The sequence below is a fragment of the Lithobates pipiens genome, unplaced genomic scaffold (genome assembly GCF_037356315.1).
Source record: "Lithobates pipiens isolate NorthernLeopardFrog02 unplaced genomic scaffold, aLitPip1_a1.2 Scaffold_19, whole genome shotgun sequence".
Classification (NCBI taxonomy): Eukaryota; Metazoa; Chordata; class Amphibia; order Anura; family Ranidae; genus Lithobates; species Lithobates pipiens.
Window position 1 is genome coordinate 564,096,656 of NW_027507764.1, and position 13,113 is coordinate 564,109,768.

The following is a 13,113-nucleotide window of genomic DNA, read 5'->3' on the forward strand; positions in this document are numbered from 1 at the left end:
CTCTGGTCCAGCCGCACCTGGAGTATGCTGTCCAGTTCTGGCCACCAGTCCTCAGGAAGGATGTACTGGAAATGGAGCGAGTACAAAGAAGGGTAACAAAAACTAATAAAGGGTCTGGAGGATATTAGTTATGAAGAAAGGTTGCGAGCACTGAACTTATTCTCTCTGGAGAAGAGACACTTTAGAGGGGATAATGATTTAAATTTACAAATACCGTACTGGAGACCCCACAATAGGGATAAAACATTTTTGCAGAAATTAGTTTAACAAGACATGTGGCCACTCATTAAAATTAGAATAAAAGAGGTTTAACCTTAAACTACGTAGAGGGTTCTTTACTGTAAGAGCGGCAAGGATGTGGAATTCCCTTCCACAGGCGGTGGTCTCAGCGGGGAGCATTGACAGTTTCAAAAAACTATTAGATAAGCACCTGAACGACCACAACATACAGGGATTTACAATGTAATACTGACATATAATCACACACATAGGTTGTACTTGATGGACTTTTTTATGAGGTTTTTATTCAACCTCACCTACTATATAACTATGTAACCTCATCCTCCCTACTCATCTACAAAACCCCTTCTCATTTCCCTGAGTAACTGGAACACAAAGCTCCAAAGCCCCAAAGCAACTGGAAAACAATGCACATTTGTGAAGCACACTCTTTTTTCTTCAAGCAGGGCTATGGCTACCTTTAATCTGTATTGCTTCTATATGCATTGAGATATACAATAGTTCCTTCTCTGTCCCTGGTCCCTGATGCTGAACTGATGGGTCCTGGGGAACATTTATTTAATCGTTGGAGCCATGGCTCCTGAAATGACTGTGCATGTACCCAAAGGTATTTGAACAGTCCCCTCTCTATCACTGCTAAATTGATCTGGCCCAGGCCCCATACAGGAGGGCCAACTCTACTCCTCTTTTGGTGGCCTAGGCTGTTGATACGCAAAATCCATTATATTGTTAAAAGTATTGGGACACCTGCCTTTACACGCAGATGAACTTTAATGGCATCCCAGTCTGCGTCCATAGGGTTCATTATTGAGTTGGCCCACCCTTTGCAGCTACAACAGCTTCAACTGTTCTGGAAAGGCTGTCCACAAGGTTTAGGAGTGTGTCTATGGGAATGTTTGACCATTCTTCCAGACGCCCATTTGTGAGGCCAGGCACTGATGTTGGATGAGAAAGTCTGGTTCCCCCGTCTCTGCTGTAATTCATCCCTAAGGTGTTCTATTGGGTTGAGGTGCAGGCCAGTCAAATTCCTCCATCCCAAACTCACTCATCCATGTCTTTACGGACCTTGCTTTGTGCACTGGTGCACAGTCATGTTGGAACATGAAGGGGCCATCCCCAAACTGTTCACACAATGTAGGGAGCATGAAATTGTCCAAAATGTCTTGGCTCCCTTCACTGGAACTAAGGGGCCCCTGAAAAACAACTCCACACCATACTCCCCCCCCCCCCCACCAAATGATATGGACCAGTGCACAAAGCAAGCTCCATAAAGACATGGATGAGCGAGTTTGGGGTGGAAGAACTTGACTGGCCTACACAGAGTCCAGATCTCAACCTGATAGAACACCTTTGAGATGAATTAGAGTGGAGAATGCACGCCAGGTCTTCTAGTCCAACATCAATGCCTGACCTCACAAATGTACATCTGCAAGAATGGTCAAACATTCCCCATAGACACACTTCTAAACCTTGTGGACGGCCTTCCCAGAAGAGTTGAAGCTGCCAAAGCTGCAAAGGGTGGGCCAACTCAATATTGAACCCTACGGACTAAGACTGGGATGCCATTAAAGTTTATGTGTGTGTGTAAAGGCAGGTGCCCCAATACTTTTGACAATATAATGTATGAAAGCCACACCATTTCATAAAATAGACAAACCAGTGTTCCTAAATTCCAAACATTTCCCTTACCTTGACTGGAGGTATTTAATCCTAGAGAGCATATCCAGATGTCCAGCAGAATATTGCTCTATCACATCCTTCACATCATAAGGCCGCAAAGTCTCCTTAAATTTCTTCTTATGTAGCAAGAACTGCATTATTCTGTATTGGAGAAAACCAACATAAGAACATACACAAAACAAGCAATTCCAGTTCAACATCAGCCAGCAACATCATTAAAGTGAACCCATCAGTCAATTTAACTGTAGAAACGTAAAAGTCCTACTTCGAAGCAGGTAACACAATATGTCTGCTAGGACCTTATGCAAAGCTGTTTCTAGCAGTTGTGGGCACCACTTTGCTCATGGTAAATGGTTTTGCTAAGCAGAGTTTGACTTTGAATTTAGGGTGATAGGTACAGGTCGACCGATATATCGGCCGGCCGATATTTGCCGTTTTTTTAAATAATCGGCATCGGCCAATTGTGCTGATAAAAAGCCGATTTAGAACTACAGCAGGACTTTGAAATGACTTCTGTAATAGAAGTCAGTGTAAGTTGCCTGAGTCGTCATAGAAACATCTTTCCTCCTCTCTGGGCTGCCAAGAAAAGAACAGAAAGATACAATGTTTACACTTCAATGAATGAAGTCATCTCAGTGTGTAGAGTTCTCAGTTTAACCATTTAAAGACTAAATCTTTTCTGTCTCTGCTTACAAGTAAAAATCCTGTATTTTCTGCCAGAAAATCACTTAGACCCCCCAAAAATTATATATATTTTTTTAGCAGAGATCCTAGGGAATAAAATAGCGGTTGTTGCAATATTTTATGTCACACGGCATTTGCACAGAGGTCTTTCAAATGCATTTTTTGGGGAAAAAAATACACTATTTAAAAAATAAAAATAAAATAAAAACAGTAAAGTTAGCCCATTTTTTTTTCGTCCAAAAGTTTTGACTACCGGTTTTTATTTAATATATAGGTTTTTTTTTTTTTTTAAATCTAAATCATACATACAAGTAAACTGATTGGAGGTTTGTTTTGTTTAATAAATGTTTAAATGTAAGAAATTTTCTGTATCACTTATGAAGACTGCTTTCACACTGGAGCAGGCAGGCGTTGATGGTAAAACGCAAGTTTTAGCGGCGCTATTTGGCTGCTAGTGGGGCACATATAACCCAGCTAGCGGCCAAGGAAGAGGTTAAATGCGCCCATGAAGCACTGCTGCCAAATCGCATTGCATGCGCTTCGGCAGTGGTGCCCATTCATATCAATGGGCAGGAGTGGTGGAGGAGGGGCATACACCACTCCAAACGTGCTGCTTGCAGGACTTTTTTTTTTTTAAGATCCTGCCAGCGCAATCGCCTCAGTGTGAAAGCACTCTGTCTTTGACACAGACTGCAGGGGAGCCATTTTGCAGGCACTTTACAGGCGCTATTTTTAGCCCAAAAGCGCCTGAAAAACGCCCCAGTGGGAAAGGTGTGTTAGATCAAAGGGGATAAAAAAAAATAAATAATAATAAATAAAAAAGGAAAAAAATAAATAAATAAAATAAAATCGGCCTAACATATCGGCCCAAAAAAAATCGGCATCATATATCGGCTATCGGCCGCCATGATTTCTAAATATCGGCATCGGCCAGAGAAAAACCCATATCGGTCGACCTCTAGTGATAGGGAACACTTTTTGTGTATCCATCACCTTTGCGTTGGATTTTATTATGCAATATATAAATATCTTTGTGCTGACATCTAGGAGGTAATTCAGTGGGAAGAGAGAGATAGAGCAGCACCGCTCTAAGGCCGCGTACACAAGGGGCGGATTGTATGGCCTACTTAGTCCGTCATACAATCCGACGGACAGTCCGTCATACTTTCGAATGAACGGACTTGACCACACACGGATGCACAAACAGTCCATCGAAAGCTTGCGCGATGACGTTTACAGCACGTATGACGGGACTAGAAATAGGAAGTCCAATACACAGCAATGCAACCTTCCGCCGTGTAAATCCTTTCTGAGCATGCGCCATTCTTAGTCCATCGAACTAGTCTACTCACGAGCGGATTGTCCGCTGAAACCAAAGTATGACGGACAATATTACGGAAATTCCGAAATACTTAGTACGCCAGACTGCACGCTGAAAAAGTCCGCTGAAGCCCACACACGAGCGGACTGTCCGCTGAAATGTGTTTCAGCAGACTAAGTAGGCCATACAATCCGCCCGTGTGTACGCGGCTTAAGGGTAGTAAATCATTTTAAAAACTTGGCTTTAATCATAAAAAAGTTGAGTAAATAAAAAAAGGCAAGGAATGGTTCTCTTTAAGGCGTCCTCGGCTGGCCTCATGTTTCCTGCTGGGCTGAGGTGTGGGCTCAGACCCCGGTCGTTTCCGGCGTGGTAAGTAGCTCCGGAGTGCGTATTTTCCACGATGGACAACGTCAGCAGGCACATCAGCGGGAGGCGTCAGAGGCTTGAGAATGGGGGCGTGGCTATAGCGCTCCCGTTCGGAGCATGCGTGCGCCTTCATCAGGCATGCTTTGAATGCTAAACGCACTTTGGTGGGCTGCTCAACAGCTGCTGTTTAGTTGTTACTCCATATGGAGATTTCAACTGTTGGCATGCCAGTATACGGAATTGTGCACTGGTTTGAATACCTGGGTACAGATGCAGGTGCGCAAATGCATGAGTGGAAATGTGCATACGTATGTCACTGAAGCTAGCGCTAAGGGCACTTTCACACTGAGCAGCGCCGGGAGTCGGCAGTAAAGTGCCACTATTTTTAGCGGTGCTTTACTGTCGCTTTTGCTGCGCTTTTCGGCAAAGCACTTTGCCGGCACTATAGCACCTGTAAAGCACCTCAGTGTGAAAGGGGTCTAAGTGAGTTTATTAAACTGATCTACTGCACATGACCAGTGACTCATGTACAGCATTGCCATGTAACTTGCTATCTGCATCTCTGTATTTGACTATCCGTTATTAGTGATGTAGCACCCTTATGTTTAGGCAGGGTTGCTCTTAAATTTATTTACCAAGTGATAGTTGCCAATTTTTTCTAATTGTTAGGAAGTCAACTGATTTTGCCCTAATTCTGGAATTGCTGCACTTCTCTCTTTTGTCGCTAGATGGCCGGGTATCTGGTAACATTATATAAGACAAGGGCATTGCAAGGACAGATTAAGAATGAATGGGGTGTCTCAGCCAATGGGCAGGGATTTTCTTGGGTCCCTTGGCCTGCTGAGAGAGCCTATTTATTTGGGTGAAGTCAGGGTGCACCTGGACGGCTGTCTGGGTGGACGTGTGTTGTATTGCCCTGGCTGCTAGGCCAGAAACATAAGGTTATCCTGGGGAAATCTAGTCCAACCAGAAGTAACAGTTCTGTCAGCTGAAAAACCTGTCATGGTCAGAGGAAGAGGGGGAAGCTGTCGCCACTAAGGGAAGCAAGTACCAGAGCAGTACGTTTGAGGAGTGTCTGTGAGTGCCAATCTAGGGACCCAGTTGGGACACGGGGGGTGGCGTTTGAGGAAGATACTGAGTGAGAAGACTGGAAGAGCTCAGAGGATCCAGAGACAGTGGATCATGAAGTCTAGTGAAAGACTGGGAGCTTGGTGGAGTGAAGTTCTACAATAGGAGATTGTAGAAGAATCGAAAAAGTTTATTGTAACCTTTGCTAGAAACTGTTACAAGACTGTTGCAATATGAGACAGTGTTCCTGGCCATGCAGATGTGGTGTCTAGCTGGATACCTTTCCCTGCATGGCTGTCTGCCTATAGAAGTCTCTGAGTCTGCCAATTAACATTGCCTCTACTTAAGGGTGCCCTGGCCCCAACCCTCTCTCCCACAGTTGTTTAAGACACAATAAATCTCTTTGCATTCAAGAAGTGTCTGGTGCCCATCAATCCACCTTGCATTACACCCACCATGCCAGAAGGATCCAGAGGAGGGCGAACCCCCCCCCCCCCCCCCCCCCAGAAAACCATGATCCAATTTGCTACAGCAGGGGAACAAATTCCTTCCTGATCCCAGAGAGGCAATTGGATTTTCCCTGGATTAACTTTATCTATAAATGTTAGTACCCTGTTATATTATGTACATTTAGGAAATAATTCAGGCCTTTCTTAGAGCAATCTACTGAGCTGGCCAGAACCATCTCTGGAGGGAGCCTATTCCCCATTTTCACAGCTCTTACTGTGAAGAAATCTTTCTGTATTTGGAGATGAAATCTCCTTTCCCTTTAGGTGTAAAGAGTGCTCCCTTGTCCTCAGTGTTGACCGTAAAGTGACTAAATCAACACCAGGTTCACTATATGGACCCCTTAATCTCCTCTTCTCAAGAGAGAATAAATTCAGTTCCTCTAATCTTTCCTCATAGCTGATTGCTCTTCTCTGCACTTTCTTCAGTTCCCCAATATCCTTTTTGAGAACTGGTGCCCAAAACTGAACGGCATATTCCAGATGAGGTCTTACTAATAAATTGTACAGGGGCAAAATGATATATCTCTCTCTCTGGAGTCCATACCTCTCCTGATACAAGAAAGGACTTTGCTCACTTTGGAAACTGCAGTTTGGCATTGCATGCTATTATTGAACTTATGATCTACCAAAACCCCCAGATCCTTCTCCACCATTGATTCATCCAGTTGCACTCCCCCTAGTATGTATGATGCATGCATATTCTTAGCCCCCAAGTGCATAACTTTACATTTATCAACATTAAACCTCATCTGACACAGTCACCCAATTAGACAGAGCATTGAGGTCGGCTTCAAAGTTGGAGACATCCTGTAAGGACGTTATTCCACTGCATAGTTTGGTGTCATCTGCAAACACTAAAATTGTACTTTTAATCCCAGACCCAATATCATTTATAAAGACATTAAAAAGTAAGGGTCCCAGCATAGAACCTTGGGGTACACCACTGAACCTTAGACCATTCAGAGTAAGAATCATCAACCACTACTCTCTGAATTAGGTCTTTTTGCCGGTTTTCTATCCATTTACAAACTGATATTTCCAGGCCTGTAGACTTTATCTTATACATTAGCTTTGTGTGGAGAACTGTATGATTTTGCAAAATCCAAGTATACAACGTATATTGACCTGGCCTGCCTTGGCTACTCCTGATATCCACCTGCCCACCATGGCTTGCACTTAGATTACGCTTTTACCTGCTCCTTCTGTTCTTGACCTGCTCATCCATTACTTTCCCTGACCTGAATTCCACCTACACATCTGCCTACATGATTGTACTAGATTTGACCATCAGTTACCGATACGGCTGTCCAGCCAGTCTCTGCTGATCATCTGCTTCCTGCCGAGCCAATCTCTGCTGATCATCTGCCTCCTGCAAGTCAATCTCTGCTGATCATCTGCCTCCTGCAAATCAATCTCTGCTGATCATCTGCCTCCTGCAAGTCAATCTCTGCTGATCATCTGCCTCCTGCAAGTCAATCTCTGCTGATCATCTGCCTCCTGCAAGTCAATCTCTGCTGATCATCTGCCTCCTGCAAGTCAATCTCTGCTGATCATCTGCCTCCTGCAAATCAATCTCTGCTGATCATCTGCCTCCTGCAAGTCAATCTCTGCTGATCATCTGCCTCCTGCAAGTCAATCTCTGCTGATCATCTGCCTCCTGCAAGTCAATCTCTGCTGATCATCTGCCTCCTGCAAGTCAATCTCTGCTGATCATCTGCCTCCTGCAAGTCAATCTCTGCTGATCATCTGCCTCCTGCAAGTCAATCTCTGCTGATCATCTGCCTCCTGCAAGTCAATCTCTGCTGATCATCTGCCTCCTGCAAGTCAATCTCTGCTGATCATCTGCCTCCTGCCAAGTCAATCTCTGCTGATCATCTGCCTCCTGCCAAGTCAATCTCTGCTGATCATCTGCCTCCTGCCAGTCAGTCTTTGCTGATTATCTGTTGCTGCCCAGCAAATCTCTGCTGACCACCTGCCTCTTGCCCACCCAGTCTCTGCTATCACCTGCTGCCCAGTGAGTCTCCACTATCACCCGTTGCCCAGTCAGTCTTTGCTGATTATCTGCCTCCTGCCCAGCCAGTCTTTGATGGTCATCTGCCACCTGTCCAGACAGTCTCTGCTGATTATCTGTCTGCTACCCAGCCAGTACTCACTAATTATCTGACTGCTGTCTGGCCTGACTCTGCTGATGTCCAGCCTAACTACCCCTAACAGCTGCTGGCAAGAACTACAAGGCATGCGTGCCACTTTGTGCCCTCGCACCACCTGTTCACATTCAACAGGGCCCTGAGCTGGAGGTGTAAAAAAAAAAGACCACCCTCATCACTTCAGGTTCCTCCATCAAGTACATGACACCAATACTGGTTCTACTTTAGACCTGTAAAGTCACCATTTACGAAGTCCACCCAGGTGTTATCCTGTGTTGATCCTTGATGAAGGGGGGCACCCATGGAACATATTTATTGTTTTTATGGGACCCATTTATCAACAAATAAACTGATCTTGGACTCTTTTACCAAGTTTTGGTCTGGTGTTCTTTTTTCTATACACATACTGTAGCTCAAGCCCCATAGGACACAACAGATCAGGTCTGAGCCCACGTACACATGGTCGGAGATTTTGCCAACCAAATTCGTCGGATTTTGCCCGTCGGATTTAGTCCGACGGATTGTGTCCGAAACTGTTGCATACACAAGGTCGGGCCAAGTTGGCGAAAAATCCGATCTTTCAGAACGTGATGACGTAATTTCGTTACGATGGGACTACATTCAGGCCAGTAGCCAATAGCTTTGATGTAGGAATTTGATCTGAGCATGCGTGGCACTTGGTCCGATGAAAATGCTCTACACATGATCGGATTAGGTCCGTCCGGCCCAGTTGGTCGGGAAATATTTCCAACATGTTGGAAAATTGGGTCGGACGGAGATTCGGACGGAATCAGTCCGATGCATACCACACACAGTCGGATTATCTGACGACACGGTCCGATAAGACACATTCCGACAGATTCTCCGACCGTGTGTACAAGGGCTAAGAGTGGCTGCATCCAGTGGGGTTGATTAAATGAGGTAAAGCTCCATTTTGCAATGAATACCCAATCACATGTCGGGGAAAAAAACAGCACTTTTTGCTTGCACATGATTGGATAATAGAAGTCAGCAGTCTATTTGCCTTTAGTAAATCAATCCCATTGCTGCTATAACAGTTTCACAACTGTGCTGCTTGCTGTGCTTACAACAAAAAGAAAGACATTTACCTAGAAGCATGGATGACCACTTTTATCGTAGGGATTAAATCCTCCAACAGATATTCATTACTGTAGCCATCTGCCATAGGGTCCCCTGTTGTTCCGGCATCTACAGAGAAAGCAAGATAATTATCAGAAATAAGAGAACAATGAATGCTGCCTTACCACATCCTACCTGATGAGAGCATGAAATCACTTTTTTACTTTGTGGGTCCATCTCACTTTAACCTTCTGGCAGGGCTATCTTAAGAGCATTATAGGACCCCAGGTAATACAGTGCACTGGGGCCCTGTCTACACAATCACACACGAGAATAAAAATGCAAATTATCAATAAAACTATATTTATTGGTACTTCCAACAAAATCAGTGTTTAAACATTAACAAAATGTTTGGACAATATAACACAAGCTTGAAAAGCAAGAAATTGAAAAACAAGAAATTGGCAGCGTTTGATGGGCACAGTGGCAGCATTTGATGGGCACAGTGGCTGCATTTAATGGCACAGTGGCTGAGTTTGATGGGCACAGTGGCAGCTTTTGATGGGCACAGTGGCAGCTTTGATGGGCACAGTGGCTGTGTTTGATGGCCAAACACAGTGTCAGTTTTGATGGGCACAGTGGCTGCGTTTGATGGGCCCAGTGGCTGTGTTTGATGGGCAAAGTGGTTGTGTTTGATGGGCACAGTGATTGTGTTTGATGGGCACAGTGGCAGCTTTTGATGAGCACAGTGGCTGTGTTGGGTGGGCACAGTGGCCATGTTTGATGGGCACAGTGGTTGTGTTTGATGGGCACAGTGGTTGTGTTTGATGGGCACAGTGGCTGCTTTTAATGGGCACAACTTGAACTTACTTAAGTTTTAGATTGTTAGACTTACTTGAGGCCGCCGGCCTGGTGCAGTGCAGTGAGTCACTTACAGCAAGGCAGCTATCAATCTCAGGGCCATCTTTTTGATGCCAAGATGGCACAAGATAAATCTCTTTAGAAACCGAAAGTTTTGCTCCGCTCCGCTCCCTCTGAGCCACACTGTCTTAAGAACATGGCAGAGGTGGGCGGGGCTTGTACACTAGCCGCGGAGGCCGCGCGCTATGAATGCTGGGGTGGCCGCGGCACACTATGAATGCTGGGGCAGCGTGGCCTCTGACTGACGTCACTGGTTGCTAGCTAGACGCTAGGCAGTCGGCGATTCGAGCAAGTGAGCAACCAGTGCAGTGCAGTCAACTTCAAGTCTTCTGCAGCAGATTGCAGCGCTGAGGATCGGCCCTGGGTGGGGCCCTCCAAGCAAGTGGGGCCCCCCGGGCAACTGCCCAGCGTACCCAGTGAAAAAGGCGGCCCTGCCTTCTGGGTTATAATTTCCAAAGCATATCCCATAGAAGCCATGGTTTCCGTACACTGTAGTAATGATGAACAATAATCCTAGAAAGGTTATTGCAGTTTGGAATAAATAGTTCTATAATATTAGGCTGTCTGTGCTACATATCCATGGTTCCAGATAACATAGGTTCACACTAGTGCTACTGCCTAATCATTTTAATACTTGACATGTTTGGTATTTATTTACTCAAAGCAACATCATATTTTATATATTAGTAAAAAAATGGGTATTAAATTGTGTTTGTGTGTGCCAAAATTTATTTGAACCACTTCAGCCCTGGAAGGTTTTACCCCCTTCACGACCAGGCCATTTTTTGCGATACAGCACTGCGTTATTTTAACTGACAATTGCGCGGTTGTACGATGCTGTACCCCAAAAAAAACATGTCCATTTTTTACCCACAAATAGAGCCTTCTTTTGGTGGTATTTGATCACCTCTGCGTTTTTTATTTTTTGTGCTATAAATATTGCAGGAGACCTACTGGAACCCGCATGGAGCTGAGATTTACCCAGAAAACAGTGAAGTTTGTTGGAGGCAAAATCATGGTCTGGGGTTACATCCAGTATGGGGGTGTGCGAGGGATCTGCAGGGTGGAAGGCAACATCAATAGTCTAAAATACCAAGAAATCTTAGATACCACTTATATTCCCAACCATAAAAAAGGCCAAATTTTGCAGCAGAATGGTGCTCCATTGCATACTTCCATCTCCACATCAAAGTTCCTTAAGGCAAAGAAGACAAAGATGCTCCAGGATTGGCCAGTCCAGTCACCAGACATGAACATCATTGAGCATATGTGGTGTAGGATGAAAGATGAAGCATGGAAGACGAAACCAAAGAATATTGATGAACTCTGGGAGGCATGCAAGACTGTTTTCTTTGCTATTCCTGATGACTTCATTAATTGTATGAATCCTTGCCAAACCGCATGGATGCTGTCCTTCAAGCTCACGGAAGTCATAAAAGATATTAAATTTGGATCTCACAGCACCACTACTTAATTTGCTGACATATTTTTGGATTTTCAGTAAAGTTGTTCAATTTCTGTATAGGCGACAAAACTTTTGTCTGGCCAAAATTTGACCTGTCTGTCTTGATTAAATGATAAATTAATTTCACTGAAAAAAGATTTATTTCAGTGCATTAAACATCATTTGGGAGGGCTTTAGCTTTACATATGAGCTATTTCTAACACCAATTGATTAATTAAAAGTCAGGTTAATAGCAGGAGTTTCTACAAAATAGAGAAGCGACAAGACTTTTGTCAGGGACTGTAGATTTAGGGACCTTTTTTGTTTTTTTTACAAGTAATGGTGGCGATCAGCGATTTTTAGCAGGACTGTAGTGGACAAATCTGACACTAAGTGACACTTTTTGGGGACCAGTGACACCAATACAGTGATCATTGCTAAACAAAATGCACTGTCACTGAATAAATGACACTGGCAGGGAAGGGGTTAACACCAGGGGCGATCAAAGGGTTAAGTGTGTCCCTAGGAGGTGATTGATAACTGTGTGGGGGGATGGTCTGCCTGGGTAAACACAGAGATCCATGTTCCTGGAACACAAGATCTCTATATTCTCCCCTGACAGAATGGCGATCTGCAGGAAAGAGGATAAACCCCTGGAAGTCTCACGTCTACAGTATATTGTCCTACAGAGATAGATGGAGTGGCAACTTCAGCCTGGACTCCAACCAGGCCACACCACCAAGCTTAGCTCGGCGGGCGCAATGAAATGCGTTGGGGGCGTGGCCTGGTTGGAGTCCAGGCTGAGGTTGTCACTCTATCTATCTCTGTAGGACAATAGGGGTTTCTCCTCCTTCCTTCAACTCTTTCAGTACTTTAGCAGCAGCTGCAGATGTACTACTTATATAACCCCTCCCCATCGAGCCTCAGTGGCACACATACATTTTCCATGTCACAGAATGGCAATCTGCCTTGTTTACATAGGCAGATGGGCATTTTGCCTCCCTGGGAAGCAATCGTGGGTGGCCGGACCCTCTGACTGGCTCGCCCTCTGGCCAATCGGCACAGAGGCTACTGAACGGAGTGACATAGAGGTATGTAGTTTCGCGCAGCCGGGCCTGCCTTGCCACAGTAAAAGTGCGGAAGGCTGTCCAGAAGCAGTTAATGTATTTTTCCCGAAAATTTACATTTTGTAAATGGCTGTGAAAATATTGTGCGACATAAAAAATTGCAATAGCCACCACTGTATTCTCTAGGGTCTCTGCTTTCAGGAAACATTTATTGTTTGGGTGTTCTATATAATTTTCTAGCAAAAAAATAAAAAAATGCTGATTTTAACATGTGCATAAAAAAGAAAAAAGAAAATAAGTGTGGAGCTGTTCGTTTTAAATAGCTTAAATAATTAGTGATATAGTGATGTGCCTAGTACAATTAATTAATGTAGCTTGTGAAAAATAGAAACTCATATATACAATAATATGTATGTAGAAAAATGCAGAAAAAATGCACAAGATTATAGTATAAGATGTACATTAATTAATTGTACTAGGCACATCACTATATCACTAATTATTTAAGATATTTAAATGAATAGCGCCACACCTACCTCTATTTTTTTTCTTATTTTTCTACCCCACTTAGGTGGGAGTAATCAGT

At 44.2% G+C, this 13,113-nt stretch overlaps 1 protein-coding gene across 2 annotated transcripts in view; it reads right to left on the reverse strand.

Moving 5' to 3' along the window:
* Window positions 1-13,113, reverse strand: part of KCNQ3 (potassium voltage-gated channel subfamily Q member 3) — a 391,330-nt gene that overhangs the window by 20,399 nt on the left and 357,818 nt on the right. For both annotated transcript variants that reach the window (XM_077493360.1, XM_077493361.1), the window contains 2 exons: window positions 9,125-9,224; window positions 1,930-2,061 (listed from right to left, as the gene is read on the reverse strand). In XM_077493360.1, coding sequence (XP_077349486.1) covers window positions 1,930-2,061; window positions 9,125-9,224 — 232 coding nt within the window. The remainder of the gene's footprint in view (window positions 1-1,929; window positions 2,062-9,124; window positions 9,225-13,113) is intronic.